Raw genomic sequence first — 19,052 nt, 5'->3', positions numbered from 1 at the left:
CAGAGAAGATCAGACACCAGTCAGCAGGTCAGAGGCCATCTCTCATTTCACAAATCAATCACTTGATTTATAAATGGAACAAACACCCCATCAGACCAGGTAACGACCCATTATGAGACAACAGCCGTCTGAGAGGAGATGTTCTGTATCACAAAACATGGGAAACAAACAAACTCTAGGCATTCTGAAATATATAAAGCTCAACAAAAAAAGACAACCATATCAGATCCTGATGTAATTCATGTTGTTGTTGTCTTTATTAGTCATTTAAAAAGAGGTCCAGAAAAAGTGTCCAGGAAGAGATTCTACTATTTATGCAGCACTGCCCCCGTGTGGCCACAAAGACACACAACAGCTTCATTTCTCAGCCTGTTGCCTTCTTTTTCCTTCATGATGTAAACAGTGAATGAACCGAAAGAAGTCAACCCATAAACTGTTAAACTGATACAACAATCATGATGATTATGTAACAAGTTGTAGTTGACTTTCTGGTGGTCGTTTTGGTATACAATTTAAAAGCCATTTTCTTTTATAAATACACCATACACTTTGTTCTTGACCATTTCTTTTCCTCATATCCTTAACGGACAGTGGAGGAACACTACATCTAGCTTCTGTTTAACATTTATCCAGGCGCCCCCACACTGCACCTCTACAGAAACCAAGGGAGAGACAGACACACAAAGATTTCCACTTGAATCTTGATCTCAAAATAGAAAAAGTTTTATCACAAAATAATTACAAGAGCACAAATAAAAACTAGAAACCAAAGACAAATGAAATAAAAGGGCAAGGCCCTGCGACTGAACACAGCACATCTTGCACACCTTTAAAATTCACAAATTTCAGTTTTCTTTGTCAGTCTGTGGTATTAAAAAAACATGATGACCAATGTTTGACCTTTCACCTCTAGCATAGTTTTCTCTGGATTTCAATCTGGCCACTCCTGAAATGACATTTATCAGTGTATGTACAGCATCCATTTTTGGTTTAGACAGTCTGACACAGACCGTCTCCATGGCAACCTCCGAGACTCTTCTTTTCCTAAAAAAAAAAAAAGTCTCTATATGACCACCAACAAACCTGTTACACCATATTTTTTCACCAGCTCACCTTTGCTGAAGGTTCTCATACAAATCTAAACATCTTTTGAGAAAGTCCACATCACTCTGATCTGTAATGAAAACAGAAAAACAATGACAACACCAGCAGAGGCCTCCGACATAAACCTGGCAACATAAATCTAGATAACTTTGCTTATTTATCTCTTAAAACATTCAACAAAGATTAAAAATTCTAACAAATATACCAATATAAATATATATTCCAGAAACAGGACATTCCAGTTAGATCCTCTCCAAACTTATACTGGGCAGCTCAGCCCATCATCCACTTTTACAAAACAGAAAGCCGCCTGATACAACAGCCCCAAAAGTGACAAAAATCCACCTCCAAAAAGCAAAACTTCTCATAATGGAAAAACAAAAAAGATTGTCAATCCTATCAAACACTTTCTCTTAATCTAAAGAAATTATTCCAACATCAAACTGTACAATTTACAAATAACTACCAAGTCTCTCATGAGAAAACTCTTGTTCACATTAGAGCTGTGTGGTACACAGTACGACTGATCCCTGTGAGTGATTCATTTCACAAAGTGTTTCGGCCTGGTGGCCAGTACTTTTGAAGGAAGTTAGTAATCTGTGCATAACAGAGCCACGTCTCCATTTCTAAGCAGAGACAAATCTCTGTTTTTTAGGGAGAAGAGAGAGCCCCACATGATGGCTCGATGCCAGTAACAGTCTTTTACAGAAGTCTGCAGGCAGCCCACCCTGTGCAGGAGCCAGCTGACCAGCAGCAGCACTAATCTCCTCCAAAGAAAAGTTAGCATCCAGGACAGCTCTGTCCTCAGAGCTCAGCTGAGGAAGCCCCTGCAGCAGCTTCTCCACTCAAGCTTTATTACTTTACTCCATCCCTAACATGGTGGTGTAAAAGTCCACGGCATACTGACCTGCTCTGCATCCAGGAAAAACCACTAACGCCACATAAACTACACTAACAACACCATACACAATTACACTAACTCATAATCAGCCTCACAACACACCACACATAAAAAAAAACACAACTTTCAGCCAGACAAACCACACAGTCCACCAAACGCCCATCATTCACAAGAGAGAGGGAGAGATATAAAACGAGAGAGTTTAGTGGATGTGTGTTTGTGTGTGTGATACACACAATTTATGAATGTACTCTCCAATAAAGGTTATGTAGTTGATGAAAAGTGGGTTAGATTAAATGTTTACATTTCTTGTGCATGAAGTAAACTATAATATTTATATGTAAAATTCCACACCTACACCTGTGCGCCCTCACACTGCAGCACATTTTACTCCCCTGGTTGCAGAAACCATTCTATATTTTGTCACAGCTGCAAAAGAAGCTCCACTCAAAGAAACTCAAAGTTGATGGAGAGGAAGAGATTTCAGAACATGAGGCAGGAAGGTGGGGAGAGAGTGAGGCGGTATGGCACACAGGACACGGTCGAGGGCAGACTCAAACCCAAGCTCCTGCAGTGGGAACTCTAACGTTTAGTACATGTGTCCCCACTCAGCCAGGTGAGATATAGCAGAACCATCAATTCAGAGTCTGACAGTAAGGGTGAAGACGAGCCTGACTGTTGGTCTGCTCCAAAACAAGCCCATAAGCAAGCTTTGAAATAATATGTTACAAAAGTGTGAAACTGCGACATGAAATTTGATTTGAAAATGAAATTCATCCTGATCAGGAGCTGTTATGATCTAAATGGTGTTCTAGATCCAGTAAGCATTCATTCAACTTGTATGCAGCAAAATTAAAAATAAGTTACCACATGTTGTTTTTTAATTTGGTAAATAATTGATAAAATGTTAAAAGTACTGGTCGTACCTTAGCCACATGTTTTTTCTGTGTCCTGAACTACAAGGTTTCTGGACAGGGTATTTTGCTATTATGTCAACTGTTCTTGGGGTAACTCTTCATCCTTGTCCTCTGATTGCTGTATTTGGGATTCCTGTTCGCTCACTTACACTTGATTCCACACAAAAGGATATTATAGCCTTCACATCCCTATTAGCGAGACGTCTAATATTGTTGCATTGGAAGTCTGTTAAGTATCCTACTGTTTCCCGGTGGCTTGAAGATGTCATGTTTTTTTTAAAACTTGAAAAAATTAAATATACGTTGAGAGGTTGCACAGCCAAATTTTTTCACAAGTGGCAACCCTTTATCTCTTATTTTGCTAGTCTAGAGGTATTGCCTGTTTAAATCTACTTTTGTTACTGTTATATTCCTCTAATATGTTTGATGGTTGTGTTGATCTGTGTGGGACTGGGGGGCGTTGTGGTTTGTTTTTTTTTTTGTTACTTTATATATATATATATATATATATATATATATATACACACACACATACATATATACATATATATATATATATATATATATATATATATATATATATATATATATATATATATATATATATATATATATATATATATATATATATATATATATATATATATATATATATATATATATATATATATATATACACACATATACACACATATACACACATATACATACACACATACATACACACACACACACACATACATACATACATATATACACACACACACACACACATATATATACACACACACACACACACATATATATACACACACACACTTAGGAAAATGAAGAAAGGTTGACTGTATTTCGGTAACTACTTACAGAAAAAGATTGATGAGCACAAAAAAAAAACCACAAAAAAAAGAAACAAACTTTAATTGTTTCTGATTAGAAGCTGTACAATCCGGACTGACTTTAACAAATGTGCTATAGGCTCACCTGGAAAATAGTGAGCTTTAAAAGACTGATTTTGTTCCAAAGGCTTGCACAGACCTCAACCAATCCTAAGGCTAATTAGCACGGCTAGAATTTTAAAAACATTTGTTAAATGATGTCATTGCTAACATATACCTGTTTTAGAGCATGGTGAGTAGCGAGAATGCAAAGTTATTGTTACCTCTAAAAAGAAAAATGTGAAGATGTGATATTAGCATGAGCTATATAGTATCTCCAAAAGTTGATTCTGTTCATCTGGACTTTACGTTTTGTGGGAAAAACGTTTCGTCACTCATCCAATTGACTTCTTCAGTCTCAGCTGACTGCAGGTTTCCCCAATCTTATAAACAGTGCATGTATATGGTTACCTGCCCCCTTGCAAAACTTTGCTAGACCCGTCCCTGCACAGTTACCAGCTGTCAGTAAAAAAGGATCCTGATGTTATTTGTCTCTTAGAAACAGTTCATAACTTCCCTTCAACTTATTCATGTCACCTAAAAGGTAAACCTGTTTCTCCATCACCTGTTCAGCTCTGATGATTCAGTAAGGACATCTCCTGGTTTCATCTTCACGTTTCCCTCTCACCATATATCCAAACCGATATCATGACCAGCAGCTGTTACAGCTGTGGCTCCAGCCAACATCAGCTGATACTAGAAAGTAATATTAAATAAATTCTAATAGCAGCTGATCAAGTTTTAACCTGCTGCTGTTGTTTAGAGCGACCACCGCTGGTTTCCTCTTTCTGGCTCGAAATGCACGATAAACAAACAAGAGAGAAAAGCGATCAGCTGATCATTGATCAGTTTCATCATTTAAGTAGCAACAGGAGAGAGAGGGAGAGAGAATGGGAGAAGAAGAGGCAGCTGGCCACGTAAAGACACAGAAGAACTCCAGCTTTGTGTATTTTTTTTTCATTCAAGCTGGACATTCAAGCACACTTTACTTTCTGAACCTTTTGTTCAGTTTCAGCAAGAGCTGGTTTTCTAAATTAACAGAGGCAATCCGACTTCGTTTGGCTGTGAAGAGTAGACCAGCACAGCTAAAAAGTCGTTCACACGCAGCAGAAGCAGGCAGAGCTGTGTTCAGTTTAAGAGAGAGGTTTTTGATACCTGAGAAGGAGTGCAGCAGCTCCATGGTGTCTGTGGCACAAGCAAGGTAACCATCAAGCTCAACTGCACTTTGCAGCCTTCTGGAGATTGGTCTGGAGAAGAATTCATCTTCATCAGATGACTCTCTTTGCTGATCCTCACTCTCATGCTCTGTCGTTTCAAGATGTTGTTTGATGTATGTCAAGGCTGTAATTGCAAGTAGATAACACAATTTTGTTATTTACATTTCAGTGATTATTCCTGAACACAAATTTAAAAACGGCAAATTCTCAAAAAGGATTGTTTAGTATTCGGGACAGACCATCAATAACTTACAATGTATTAGGTGAAATACTCACTTAAGCATGTGTTCAAATGTAAAAATACACAAAAATGGGATCACATGAATCCTTACCAGCCTCTGTTACATCTGCTCTGTCAGTCCAGGAAGTCTTGAACTTGGGTAAGAGGACTGCAGCTGCAGCCAACTCTGGATCCTCCATCATCGCTCCAAAACGCTTTTGAAGGCCATTTTGCAGGACTCTGATGAGTGGCACGCATGTCTTGCTTGATGTCTCCAGCCTGCTAAGTTTGAACAGTAGTTGTTGGATTACTGGCAGGAGCCATCCCATAAAGGAAGTGGACTCAGACTGAAGAATGTTTGAAGCTTTCACCAGTGGCTTCATGGTGGTACAGTACTCCCTAAGGAATGCAACTTCTGCAGGACTCAACCTGTAAGACACAACAACAAAACCCACCATGACTATAACAGGGATCTTCTGATTTAATATTAAGAGTCTGCTCACGTTTTTAACCATCCATTAAGGAAAATTCACAAGATTTGCAACCATATTGGTAGGTGTCCAATTTTACTCACATTTTCACCTTGAACTCCTCACAAATGCTCCTGATGGCATTTTCCCCCTTCTCATCAATGATGCGTATTATCCTTTCAATGGCAAGGTAGGTTGAATTCCATTGTGTTGCATTGGGACGAATGATCTGTAGTTCACACTTGTCCTCTACCACTTCATTAGCCAAATGAGTTTTGTTCCAAATGGCCTGGCATTTTGCAAAGCATGCACGGGAGAGCCTCTCGTAGGTTTCCTTCATGCTCTCTGCTAGGGCAGCATCAGATGTTGCCACAAGGTTTAGCAGGTGACATGCACATCGCTGATGAGACGGGAGTTGATACTCCAAACCAGAGTCTTCATCAAGAATTGCACTTGCCTCATGGTAGTCAATATGGTCAGTCAGGTCAATAGTTTCTGGGTCTGTTTCATCTTCAGCTTCATCTGCATCATTTTGTGCCCCAAACAGTGGATCCAACTTTGTCAAGGCCTTCCACATATCAGTTGTGGTTCTTACAACTTTGCCTCTAATCTTGTATTGGCAATGGATATCATCAAGCGCACCAGCAAGCATGTCAAATGTGTGAGACCCTCTCAATCTTTTGCATGCTGGTGCTGCAGATCTTCTTTCCAGGGACTCTTCCTCCAATGGCATGTGACTCCAAGGTAACTTTTCTGATGAGCTGACCAACAATCAGTAGTGGTAGCAACAAATTTGACTTTATCCAATGCTGCAACCAAAGTCATCTTCATGTGATCAGCAGCTTCACAGATTCTGGCACGGACAGTGGGTCTGGAGAGGACTTTGGCTTGAGGTTGTAATGTGGTAACCAATTCTTTGAAAGATGGCTGTTCTACCACTGCAAATGGCTGTAGACCCTCACATATGAAATTGATGACAAGCATGTCAACAGTTGCTTGTGGAACATGTTTGTTTGCAGCTCTCAACATCAGGTCTGGTAACTTGGCTTGTGTATTTGCTGAGAGCTTGTTTGGTGTGGCTGTGGTCTTTCGCTGTCGAGATGTTGATGCCACAGTGATATTGTACTGCTCAATCTTCGATGGATGTTTCCTCTGTAGAGATAAATATTATCATACGTCAGGTTCATACATTACTTCATAACATCACTGTGATTAACACTACAGGAAAACATTTTTAAAACATCATTCAACTAGACATGAGCTAATCTTTGATTGTTTAGCATAGTATAAAAGAGTGGTGAATTTGGTCAAATCTTGCAGATATATTGCTGTATTTATTTACAAATGTAAACCAATTTTGAACGATCATTGCGAAAAACATGAATTTCTGTATACATTCCAAGTTCTGTAATCTGTATACTATCTGTAAAAAGAGTATCGACCAATGTATCAGTATCTAAATTTTTAAGTCCTTTTTATCAGTATCACCCTAAAGTTTTCAGTATTAGTCAGGTTCTAAAAATACTAAGAGAGCAAAATATGTGTATATAGCAAATGTAATTTAAGGAAAGGGATCACATACACAAAAATGCTGCCCATACAGCTAACAAATAAAAACAATCCACATTATGTTCTTTAAAAAAATATATCATATTGGGAAACATATAACCCTACTGATTAAGAGCCACGTCACTATGATAGACCTATATCAGGCCAATGATACTGATCAACTGATCCATCAAGCGGGCTCTGGTACATGTCAGCTGAGAGCTGGAAGATTAATTTGAGATGCAGCTCAGCACTGTGTTCAAATTTTGTTTTTGTTTTTTATATAGGCCAGCTGATTGTAGGCCTGTGAGTTTTAAATGACTACAAATTTAATTTATTGTAATGACGGTGGTTATCCAAATAATAAGCTAAAACATTCCTACGAATTTAGCTCAATTATGCATGCACACACGCACATTAGCTAGCTCCGTCTTATTTTAATATCAGGCTAACCAATGGCGGTGACAATATCTCAGCCAAACTAATAACCTTAACACACATGAAAAATAAGAAGGCAATATTGTACACGTATAGTTGTAAAACCTCTTACCTCAATGTGTTTTTTTTTTTTTTAGATTAGACGCTGAAGTCTTGTAAGCTGAAATGACTGTAGAGGTCAAACAAAGTTTGCACTGCATCTGGACGCTGTCTCCTTTTCTCCCTCTGCACATGAAAAATTCCTCCAGGTATGGCCACGGGCACACGTCCTCCGTCTTTTCTACGTCGTTTTCATGGTTGACAGTTGTCCTCTGTCTCCATTTTGGCTTCTTTGTCTCCACATCTTCCGTCTATAAAGTAGTTTGTACTCCACCATGTAGCACCTCCAGACACCTGTGCCTGCTGCTGCATCAGAGTTTATTCTTTGCTTACGTCTTAAATTGGCCGGTCGGGATTGCACGGCTTTTTATGTAACTACAGCCCAGCCCATGCAGCAGTATATGAATGACTAACCTCGTATTTTGGATGGATTATCTCAGTTGTTCTCCTCGCGTATAGGTGTAACGGAGAAACAGCCAATCAAATCGCAGCTTTTCGGGCATTGGAAAAAAATGGGGGTTTTTTTACACTGAACTGTCTGAGCGCGGGTTCGAGTCCTGGTTGGGACAAAGGTTGTGTTACATTATCAAAAGTTAAACACCATTTTCAATTTACTTATTGTGGATAACATTTATTTTTCACTTTGCTTTTAATTTTTATTTCATTATCATTTTATTTAGATTATATAGTGTTATGGCCTGTGGAGCATTTTCTGCATTACGTACCTATACTGTCATAACTCAGACTGTATCATGACAGTCTTGAGATGATACATACCAGACATATAGTCTACAATTATGCAGACATCCAACTTTTAATAAAAAGACTAAAGCTAAAACTATAATACAGATACATTCTGATGACATAGAAAATGATGCTTATACATAATTTAAACAAGGCATGTCTGTAATAAGTCATCTGTCTGCTTCCTGGTGGCTGTTAGTTTATATCTATTCATTTTCCAGCACAAACTCAGTACTGACATCATTACTTTATTCCAGTCATGCTCTTGCCAGCCTCCACTCTGCATGCTTTAAATCTGTTGCTCTTCTGCTTCTACCATTCTGTTTCAGATCCTCAGCTATGCAGCCCGCCTCCTCTCCTTTCTCCTCCTCACCGTGGTCACTCAGAACCCTGTCCCAGCCTCCATCTTCATCACTACCAGCATTTTGACTCTGGGGTGTGGCTTATGCAAAATCCTGTCACTGCTGAGATTTCTTCTGCTATGATGGGTCATTGGAGTCTAACTGCCTAACAGTTACATTTATTTCTGTATCTCAATAAATCATGTTCGGTTTTTCCACATGATCTCTCCTTATTGAACTGCTTTTGTAGATAAGCTTCAAGCCAGAAAGCAACAATACCTAAACCAAAAATATTATCATCAGAAGTGAGAAAGTGTCTGGACTATCTCCAGCTGTGTTGCATGTATTAAAGATAACTTCAGACACTGTCTGGTTGTCATGTCTGAAACAGGCTGTATAGTCACACAGATAAAAGACAGCAGTCATGTTTCTAATATTACAAATCAACCAGAAAGATTATAAAGATAAAAGCTGTGAGACCCCACTAGAGAAAGGATGGCTTGTTATCATTACATGAAGTGATTTAGAAATAATATGTAAGCTTTCAGGGCTGCACTCATAGCTTTTTAAAACTGATTACCTGATGGTGAGCACACACAGGTATATAAACATACAGGTGAACTCTAAGAGGTTATAAAGAAGAGAGCTGTGCTGCTATTTTTACAGAACACAATTTATTCACATTTTTATATTTACAATCAGTTTTTATTTATATAAACAAAATAAACATTACAAAACTAGAACAAAACTATCTTATGTACAATATCAACAGTTTCTCCCCTATTTCCTCTTTTCTTCCACCCATCTTTGTCTCTCTGCCTCGTAGAAAGGAGACTCCTGAATCTCCTTCCAGGTGCTCTTGGCTCGTGAGCCAAAGCCAACCAGCTGATCATCCTCAGAGGCTTCTGCAGCAACACTCACTCTGCTGGTCTTGCAGTTCAGAAGAGTCTTTATCTCTGTAAAGCTGAGGGCATACTGTACAAATGAATGCAAGCTCTCCTTGCCATGCCCTTCTTCCACAGAGGTCCCTGCAGCCTCTTCCTTCTGGAGATCTTTGATCAGGTACATGGTGTACCCGACATCATTCCCCAGAAGCCACCGGAAAGATTTCCCTTTATACTTTCCAAACTGCAGAATGTACTCTCCCTGCACTTCCTTCATGTCAGACTCATCCCCTCCTCTCTGATAGATGACAGTCAGAGCATTCTGATGTACAACATCATCCCTCACAGGTGCAGACTTGTCCTGCAGTTTGGGGTCATTTTTAATCCGTCGAGCTTCTTTTGACGGGTCCTGGAGAAGGTATCCAAGTGGCCCCTTGCGGAACAACCACAGAGATTTTCCCTGGATATGGCGCAACTTTCTTCTGCATCTTGACAAGCAGTGAAAAAATAAACAATTATATTAAACAAAATTGATTCCAAACACAAACAAAGACATTTCAGGTTATAATCTTGCTGCTGGGTTTACACAGCAGGATGCAGGAGAACAATAACGAGACTCAATTTGAAAGAACATTGACAACATTTGGGATAAAAGTGTTTTTTCCTCCAGGTATAACAAACTGTTCTGTCTGTAAATAAAAACCTTTCATGGTTGAATGATTATTGGCATATCTGCAAAATTTGTGGTAACTGCTTAGTAGTCATGGCACATAAGAATTGCTGGTAGATTAACAACATATATGTATTTAAGCTATCGTGTTTATTCATACACGAGTGGGCATTGCTCATGTTAGAGATATCAAAACAGATTTTCGCATTGATAAGGTGACTGACCATTACAACATGAAAGCAATACATTTTCTTTTAAAGCAGGTTCAGTCATTTAGCATGTCATCTCATAACAAGACACTTATTGGTTATTTAATTGTACCACATTATAGTAATGTCAGTGTCACAGCAGTCGGAAACCTACAAAGTTTATTTAATGGCAAAACACGTCAATGAAACACGTAATTTATTTAAGGATCACGTTCATTCATTTTTTACCGTGCCACTTTACAACAGCAGATAAACTCCCACCGTCTTTAACTGAGCGATGGATGCTTCGTAAATGCAATCGCAACACGCCTATTACCTGTAATATACACCTGTAAATGTATTCTGTTTGGTTTACTGTTATTTCAAACGACGTTTCTTACCTTTGATCAATGAATGAGGAGCGTTGGGATGTGTTGCGAGCGTTGAGTTACTTGTTTTCTCTCCCGAAACGTAAAAGAGGAGATTTTTTAAATGTGCCGCCGCATCTCAAACTCGTTACAGCGCCGGAAGACCGTAGTGGCCAAAAATATATTACATCCGTAGTGGTTTAGCACTACCATAGAGAATGAATGGGAAACGGTTTAGGCCGTTTAGCTAAACAATCCCAGGCTCCCGCGCGACAAACGTCACTGCTGTTTAGTTTTCTGTCTTCATTTATGTTGGAAGTGATAGCAGAGCTGTACGTTTTAACTTGTTTCCAAAACCCCGCAGTCAGGACATGTTATATTGTATTTAGATAGAAGCTAGCGAGCTAACTCCCTGCTAACTTCTAACTCCGTTAAATGTCATAAATTCCGTTTTCATGGATGCGTGGATGTTAAACTCAATTGTTACACCTGGTAGAGCAGAACGCTGATCATTTTATTAAAGATGAAAGACTTTAGACAGTTTTTCAACTCTCAGTAATGCCATAGTGATCGTTTGATATATGGACCTGCAGCGGAGTTTAGACCCAGACACGGCTAGTGACGTCAGACTGAACAATCGGATAGTTCTATCACGTGCACGTGTACACGTTGACAACCGTAACCATGGTCGCCGAGGGTATATAAATGCTGCACAAGGTTCCAAACATCCGTTTACACTTGCTCGTGGACTTGTTTCGACCTGCTCCAACCTCAGCCTGTGGAAAGCTAAGTTTTGCAAAACATTTTACTAAAAGCGGATTTAATTTGAGAGCACAACAAGTACTTCATCTGTGGATCGTTTGTACTTGATTTGTTTTTCAAGTTTGAAGATGGCTCGCCGTGGACCCGGACTCCCCGACTGTCACCTGGACTTCGCTGCAGGTACATTTGAAAATTTCTTTAAATGTAAATTACTGTAATAATTTAACAAGTTCCAGTGTGAATATCAAGTTCTAACGTGATCAAATATGTGTATTCCAAGATTGTTTCCCGTAAATTGTTTGTATGTTTTAAATTTTCCGGGAGAGGTGTAGAAATTATTAACGACTGGTGTATGAATATGAAAAAAAGGTGTTACTTTGATTTGAAGGCTTCAAATTTGACACTTTTCTTTAAAATGAAATGGTTAAAAATAGCTTAATGGACTAAAATTTGTAAAATGCCCAAAAATCAGTTTCTGTGGTAACAGCATCTTCAAGATGTCATGGCGTCAGAACACGCAGGCGTAAACACACAGATCCAGGTCCCCTCCTGACATCCTTTTCTTCTCCGGATCAAAGGCTTTATTGACATAAACTATATTTTTTCTCTGCTGCAAAACACAAAGATAGCAGATAGCTTTTCTTCAAATTCTTTAATTCTCAATCGCTTTTGCAACTTTGTACTTTTGTATTACTTGCAGCAACAACTCCACCTCATTGTTAGTCCATTTAAAAAACTCGTCGCTTTTCCTTTTCATTTTCCTGCACGTTTCAAAGAGCCGGAAAGTAAATAAACGGCAGACAGAAATGAGGCAGGTCCAGTCACCTTGCGTTTCACGCATGCGCAGTACTGGAACGTAAGCGTTTTCGGCCGTTTCAATGTGAACACACAACTCTGTGAAAACGGTGGTTTGGACACGAGCATTTTCAGACAAAAACGCCTTTTTCAAATTGATCCGGGCTAGTGTGACGTAAGATCACAGGCCGTTCCAATGACGTCACCAATCACCACACTTCAAAGCACAAAGCCTGCGTTGTCACAGTAACGCATTCTGCGATAGGAGGTCATATATAGGAGTGAACTTGACTCTCACACAGCCTTAACTGTCTGCCTGTCCTCATGTCTGCAGTGCTGCTGTCTCCGGTCACCCTGCATGTTTCTAAGGTTAGTTTTCTCCATATTTATATTGTTCTTGTAGTTTTTGTCCTCTGGTTTTTGTCCGTGAGGTTTGAATATACATGTCAAATCAAATCAAATCACTTTTATTGTCACATCACATGTGCAGGTACATTGGTACAGTACATGTGAGTGAAATTCTTGTGTGCGAGCTTCACAAGCAACAGAGTTGTGCAAAATACAATAACGTGCAAAATACAATAACGTAAACAAGCAAAATATAAGAATGGCTAATCTGAAACTAATAAATATATGTACAATATATAATAGTATATGCATTTCTGGATGTGTATACTAAATGTTTTTCTACGTGTGTGTGTGTGTGTGTGTGTGTATACACATTTTTTACGAATTATCTGTCTCTCAGTCTGCTGGTACGGGACCGGATGCTGCAGAACCTCCTTCCTGTGGGAAGTAGTCGGAACAGTTTATGGCTGGGGTGACTGGATTCCTTGATGATCCTCCCCGCTTTCCTCAGGCAGCGCTTCGTGTGTGTGTGTGTGTGTGTGTGTGTGTCTGTGTCTGTATGTATGTATGTATGTATGTGTTTTTTGTACTCAGATTAGGTTTGAAGTGTCTGTGTGGTGCAGCTGGTCTGGTCTGTCTCTGTACAGTCGAGGCTGCACCCACCTATAAAAGGTGGAGGCTCACCAGGACATGCACACCTCACAAGTTCCCGGCTCTCTCGACTCTGTTGAAGACGGGTTTCTTGGAGAAGGGGAGGGCAGTGAGGCACAGTCCCCCGTCCCCCGACGCCCCTCGCGATGCCCCTCCGTCTTCGACTAACCCTCTGCATAGGAGCCGTGAGAGCCAGGAACTTGTGAGTTTTGTATGTCCACTCAGGCATCCTTCATACCTGGTCTGTAGGAAGTTCCTGTCAGAAGGAGGGGGCACCACCAGGGGGTCGAGGGGCGGAAGGCGGTGCCTTAGTGCCTTCCTCCTTCTGACATTGTAAAGGAACCCTATTTTTTTAAATGGTAAGATGTTTGTGTCTGTGTGTGTCTGTGTGTGTGTGTGTGTTTGTGTCTGTGTGTATGTATGTATGTATGTGTTTTTTGTCCTCAGATTAGGTTTGAAGTGTCTGTGTGGTGCAGCTGGTCTGGTCTGTCTCTGTACAGTCGAGGCTGCACCCACCTATAAAAGGTGGAGGCTCACCAGGACATGCACACCTCACAAGTTCCCGGCTCTCTCGACTCTGTTGAAGACGGGTTTCTTGGAGAAGGAGAGGGCAGTGAGGCACAGTCCCCCGTCCCCCGACGCCCCTCGCGATGCCCCTCCGTCTTCGACTAACCCTCTGCATAGTTGCCGTGAGAGCCAGGAACTTGTGAGTTTTGTATGTCCACTCAGGCATCCTTCATACCTGGTCTGTAGGAAGTTCCTGTCAGAAGGAGGGGTCACCGCGAGGGCGTCGAGGGGCGGAAGGCGGTGCCTTAGTGCCTTCCTCCTTCTGACATTGTAAAGGAACCATATTTTTTTTAAATGGTAAGATGTGTGTGTGTGTGTGTGTGTGTGTGTGTGTGTGTGTGTGTGTGTGTGTGTGTGTCTGTGTCTGTGTGTATGTATGTATGTGTTTTTTGTCCTCAGATTAGGTTTGAAGTGTCTGTGTGGTGCAGCTGGTCTGGTCTGTCTCTGTACAGTCGAGGCTGCACCCACCTATAAAAGGTGGAGGCTCACCAGGACATGCACACCTCACAAGTTCCCGGCTCTCTCGACTCTGTTGAAGACGGGTTTCTTGGAGAAGGGGAGGGCAGTGAGGCACAGTCCCCCGTCCCCCGACGCCCCTCGCGATGCCCCTCCGTCTTCGACTAACCCTCTGCATAGGAGCCGTGAGAGCCAGGAACTTGTGAGTTTTGTATGTCCACTCAGGCATCCTTCATACCTGGTCTGTAGGAAGTTCCTGTCAGAAGGAGGGGGCACCGCGAGGGCGTCGAGGGGCGGAAGGCGGTGCCTTAGTGCCTTCCTCCTTCTGACATTGTAAAGGAACCATATTTTTTTTTAATGGTGAGATGTATGTTTGTGTCTGTGTGTGTGTGTGTGTGTGTGTGTGTGTCTGTGTCTGTATGTATGTATGTATGTATGTGTTTTTTGTCCTCAGATTAGGTTTGAAGTGTCTGTGTGGTGCAGCTGGTCTGGTCTGTCTCTGTACAGTCGAGGCTGCACCCACCTATAAAAGGTGGAGGCTCACCACGACATGCACACCTCACAAGTTCCCGGCTCTCTCGACTCTGTTGAAGACGGGTTTCTTGGAGAAGGGGAGGGCAGTGAGGCACAGTCCCCCGTCCCCCGACGCCCCTCGCGATGCCCCTCCGTCTTCGACTAACCCTCTGCATAGGAGCCGTGAGAGCCAGGAACTTGTGAGTTTTGTATGTCCACTCAGGCATCCTTCATACCTGGTCTGTAGGAAGTTCCTGTCAGAAGGAGGGGGCACCGCGAGGGCGTCGAGGGGCGGAAGGCGGTGCCTTAGTGCCTTCCTCCTTCTGACATTGTAAAGGAACCATATTTTTTTTTAATGGTGAGATGTATGTTTGTGTGTGTGTGTGTCTGTGTCTGTATGTATGTATGTATGTGTTTTTTGTACTCAGATTAGGTTTGAAGTGTCTGTGTGGTGCAGCTGGTCTGGTCTGTCTCTGTACAGTCGAGGCTGCACCCACCTATAAAAGGTGGAGGCTCACCAGGACATGCACACCTGACAAGTTCCCAGCTCTCTCGACTCTGTTGAAGACGGGTTTCTTGGAGAAGGGGAGGGCAGTGAGGCACAGTCCCCCGTCCCCCGACGCCCCTCGCGATGCCCCTCCGTCTTCGACTAACCCTCTGCATAGGAGCCGTGAGAGCCAGGAACTTGTGAGTTTTGTATGTCCACTCAGGCATCCTTCATACCTGGTCTGTAGGAAGTTCCTGTCAGAAGGAGGGGGCACCGCGAGGGCGTCGAGGGGCGGAAGGCGGTGCCTTAGTGCCTTCCTCCTTCTGACATTGTAAAGGAACCCTTTTTTTTAAAATGGTAAGATGTTTGTGTCTGTGTGTGTGTGTGTGTGTGTGTGTGTGTGTCTGTGTCTGTGTGTATGTATGTATGTGTTTTTTGTCCTCAGATTAGGTTTGAAGTGTCTGTGTGGTGCAGCTGGTCTGGTCTGTCTCTGTACAGTCGAGGCTGCACCCACCTATAAAAGGTGGAGGCTCACCACGACATGCACACCTCACAAGTTCCCGGCTCTCTCGACTCTGTTGAAGACGGGTTTCTTGGAGAAGGGGAGGGCAGTGAGGCACAGTCCCCCGTCCCCCGACGCCCCTCGCGATGCCCCTCCGTCTTCGACTAACCCTCTGCATAGGAGCCGTGAGAGCCAGGAACTTGTGAGTTTTGTATGTCCACTCAGGCATCCTTCATACCTGGTCTGTAGGAAGTTCCTGTCAGAAGGAGGGGGCACCACGAGGGCGTCGAGGGGCGGAAGGCGGTGCCTTAGTGCCTTCCTCCTTCTGACATTGTAAAGGAACCATATTTTTTTTTAATGGTGAGATGTATGTTTGTGTCTGTGTGTGTGTGTGTCTGTGTGTATGTATGTATGTATGTATGTGTTTTTTGTACTCAGATTAGGTTTGAAGTGTCTGTGTGGTGCAGCTGGTCTGGTCTGTCTCTGTACAGTCGAGGCTGCACCCACCTATAAAAGGTGGAGGCTCACCAGGACATGCACACCTCACAAGTTCCCAGCTCTCTCGACTCTGTTGAAGACGGGTTTCTTGGAGAAGGGGAGGGCAGTGAGGCACAGTCCCCCGTCCCCCGACGCCCCTCGCGATGCCCCTCAGTCTTCGACTAACCCTCTGCATAGGAGCCGTGAGAGCCAGGAACTTGTGAGTTTTGTATGTCCACTCAGGCATCCTTCATACCTGGTCTGTAGGAAGTTCCTGTCAGAAGGAGGGGGCACCGCGAGGGCGTCGAGGGGCGGAAGGCGGTGCCTTAGTGCCTTCCTCCTTCTGACATTGTAAAGGAACCATATTTTTTTTTAATGGTGAGATGTATGTTTGTGTCTGTGTGTGTGTGTGTGTGTGTCTGTGTCTGTATGTATGTATGTATGTATGTATGTGTTTTTTGTACTCAGATTAGGTTTGAAGTGTCTGTGTGGTGCAGCTGGTCTGGTCTGTCTCTGTACAGTCGAGGCTGCACCCACCTATAAAAGGTGGAGGCTCACCAGGACATGCACACCTCACAAGTTCCCAGCTCTCTCGACTCTGTTGAAGACGGGTTTCTTGGAGAAGGGGAGGGCAGTGAGGCACAGTCCCCCGTCCCCCGACGCCCCTCGCGATGCCCCTCCGTCTTCGACTAACCCTCTGCATAGGAGCCGTGAGAGCCAGGAACTTGTGAGTTTTGTATGTCCACTCAGGCATCCATAATACCTGGTCTGTAGGAAGTTCCTGTCAGAAGGAGGGGGCACCGCGAGGGCGTCGAGGGGCGGAAGGCGGTGCCTTAGTGCCTTCCTCCTTCTGACATTGTAAAGGAACCATATTTTTTTTTAATGGTGAGATGTATGTTTGTGTGTGTGTGTGTGTGTGTGTGTGTCTGTGTCTGTATGTATGTATGTATGTATGTGTTTTTTGTACTCAGATTAGGTTTGAAGTGTCTGTGTGGTGCAGCTGGTCTGGTCTGTCTCTGTACAGTCGAGGCTGCACCCACCTATAAAAGGTGGAGGCTCACCAGGACATGCACACCTCACAAGTTCCCAGCTCTCTCGACTCTGTTGAAGACGGGTTTCTTGGAGAAGGGGAGGGCAGTGAGGCACAGTCCCCCGTCCCCCGACGCCCCTCGCGATGCCCCTCCGTCTTCGACTAACCCTCTGCATAGGAGCCGTGAGAGCCAGGAACTTGTGAGTTTTGTATGTCCACTCAGGCATCCTTCATACCTGGTCTGTAGGAAGTTCCTGTCAGAAGGAGGGGGCACCGCGAGGGCGTCGAGGGGCGGAAGGCGGTGCCTTAGTGCCTTCCTCCTTCTGACATTGTAAAGGAACCATATTTTTTTTTAATGGTGAGATGTATGTTTGTGTCTGTGTGTGTGTGTGTCTGTGTGTATGTATGTATGTATGTGTTTTTTGTACTTAGATTAGGTTTGAAGTGTCTGTGTGGTGCAGCTGGTCTGGTCTGTCTCTGTACAGTCGAGGCTGCACCCACCTATAAAAGGTGGAGGCTCACCAGGACATGCACACCTCACAAGTTCCCGGCTCTCTCGACTCTGTTGAAGACGGGTTTCTTGGAGAAGGGGAGGGCAGTGAGGCACAGTCCCCCGTCCCCCGACGCCCCTCGCGATGCCCCTCAGTCTTCGACTAACCCTCTGCATAGGAGCCGTGAGAGCCAGGAACTTGTGAGTTTTGTATGTCCACTCAGGCATCCTTCATACCTGGTCTGTAGGAAGTTCCTGTCAGAAGGAGGGGGCACCGCGAGGGCGTCGAGGGGCGGAAGGCGGTGCCTTAGTGCCTTCCTCCTTCTGACATTGTAAAGGAACCCTTTTTTTTTAAATGGTAAGATGTTTGTGTCTGTGTGTGTGTGTGTGTGTGTGTGTGTCTGTGTCTGTGTGTATGTATGTATGTGTTTTTTGTACTCAGATTAGGTTTGAAGTGTCTGTGTGGTGCAGCTGGTCTGGTCTGTCTCTGTACAGTCGAGGCTGCACCCACCTATAAAAGGTGGAGGCTCACCAGGACATGCACACCTCACAAGTTCCCAGCTCTCTCGACTCTGTTGAAGACGGGTTTCTTGGAGAAGGGGAGGGCAGTGAGGCACAGTCCCCCGTCCCCCGACGCCCCTCGCGATGCCCCTCAGTCTTCGACTAACCCTCTGCATAGGAGCCGTGAGAGCCAGGAACTTGTGAGTTTTGTATGTCCACTCAGGCATCCTTCATACCTGGTCTGTAGGAAGTTCCTGTCAGAAGGAGGGGGCACCGCGAGGGCGTCGAGGGGCGGAAGGCGGTGCCTTAGTGCCTTCCTCCTTCTGACATTGTAAAGGAACCATATTTTTTTTTAATGGTGAGATGTATGTTTGTGTCTGTGTGTGTGTGTGTGTGTGTCTGTGTCTGTATGTATGTATGTATGTATGT

General features: G+C 43.1%; 1 protein-coding gene and 2 long non-coding RNA genes across 3 annotated transcripts; 1 reads left to right on the top strand and 2 right to left on the bottom strand.

Moving 5' to 3' along the window:
- Positions 1–235: 235 nt before the first annotated feature.
- Positions 236–7,993, bottom strand: LOC113034282 (uncharacterized). Its single transcript, XM_080307041.1, has 5 exons — positions 7,863–7,993; positions 5,869–6,916; positions 5,407–5,723; positions 5,013–5,198; positions 236–1,174 (listed from the first exon to the last, which is right to left on the bottom strand). Exons 2-5 carry the CDS (start codon positions 6,495–6,497, stop codon positions 1,110–1,112), a joined length of 1,197 nt encoding a protein of 398 aa, XP_080163167.1. The 5' UTR covers positions 6,498–6,916; positions 7,863–7,993; the 3' UTR covers positions 236–1,109.
- Positions 7,514–9,152, top strand: LOC145431384 (uncharacterized). Its single transcript, XR_013911690.1, has 3 exons — positions 7,514–7,618; positions 7,888–7,998; positions 8,923–9,152. It is a non-coding gene; the product is annotated as an uncharacterized LOC145431384 (long non-coding RNA).
- A 439-nt stretch (positions 9,153–9,591) lies between these two features.
- LOC145431383 (uncharacterized) lies at positions 9,592–11,194 on the bottom strand. Its single transcript, XR_013911689.1, has 2 exons — positions 11,078–11,194; positions 9,592–10,306 (listed from the first exon to the last, which is right to left on the bottom strand). It is a non-coding gene; the product is annotated as an uncharacterized LOC145431383 (long non-coding RNA).
- Positions 11,195–19,052: the final 7,858 nt, after the last annotated feature.

The sequence above is a fragment of the Astatotilapia calliptera genome, chromosome 10 (genome assembly GCF_964374335.1).
Source record: "Astatotilapia calliptera chromosome 10, fAstCal68.1, whole genome shotgun sequence".
Taxonomy (NCBI): domain Eukaryota; kingdom Metazoa; phylum Chordata; class Actinopteri; order Cichliformes; family Cichlidae; genus Astatotilapia; species Astatotilapia calliptera.
This window is presented reverse-complemented; position numbering and strand designations above follow the sequence as displayed.

Bases quoted from the DNA above. Each gene is read 5' to 3' on its own strand.
- LOC113034282 (XM_080307041.1), bottom strand. From the start codon at position 6,497: ATGCCATTGGAGGAAGAGTCCCTGGAAAGAAGATCTGCAGCACCAGCA. The intron at 5,724-5,868 runs GTGAGTAAAATT...TGTGTCTTACAG, and splicing joins GAGGAGTTCAAGGTGAAAAT to GTTGAGTCCTGCAGAAGTTG. The intron at 5,199-5,406 runs GTAAGGATTCAT...TTGCAATTACAG, and splicing joins AGCAGATGTAACAGAGGCTG to CCTTGACATACATCAAACAA.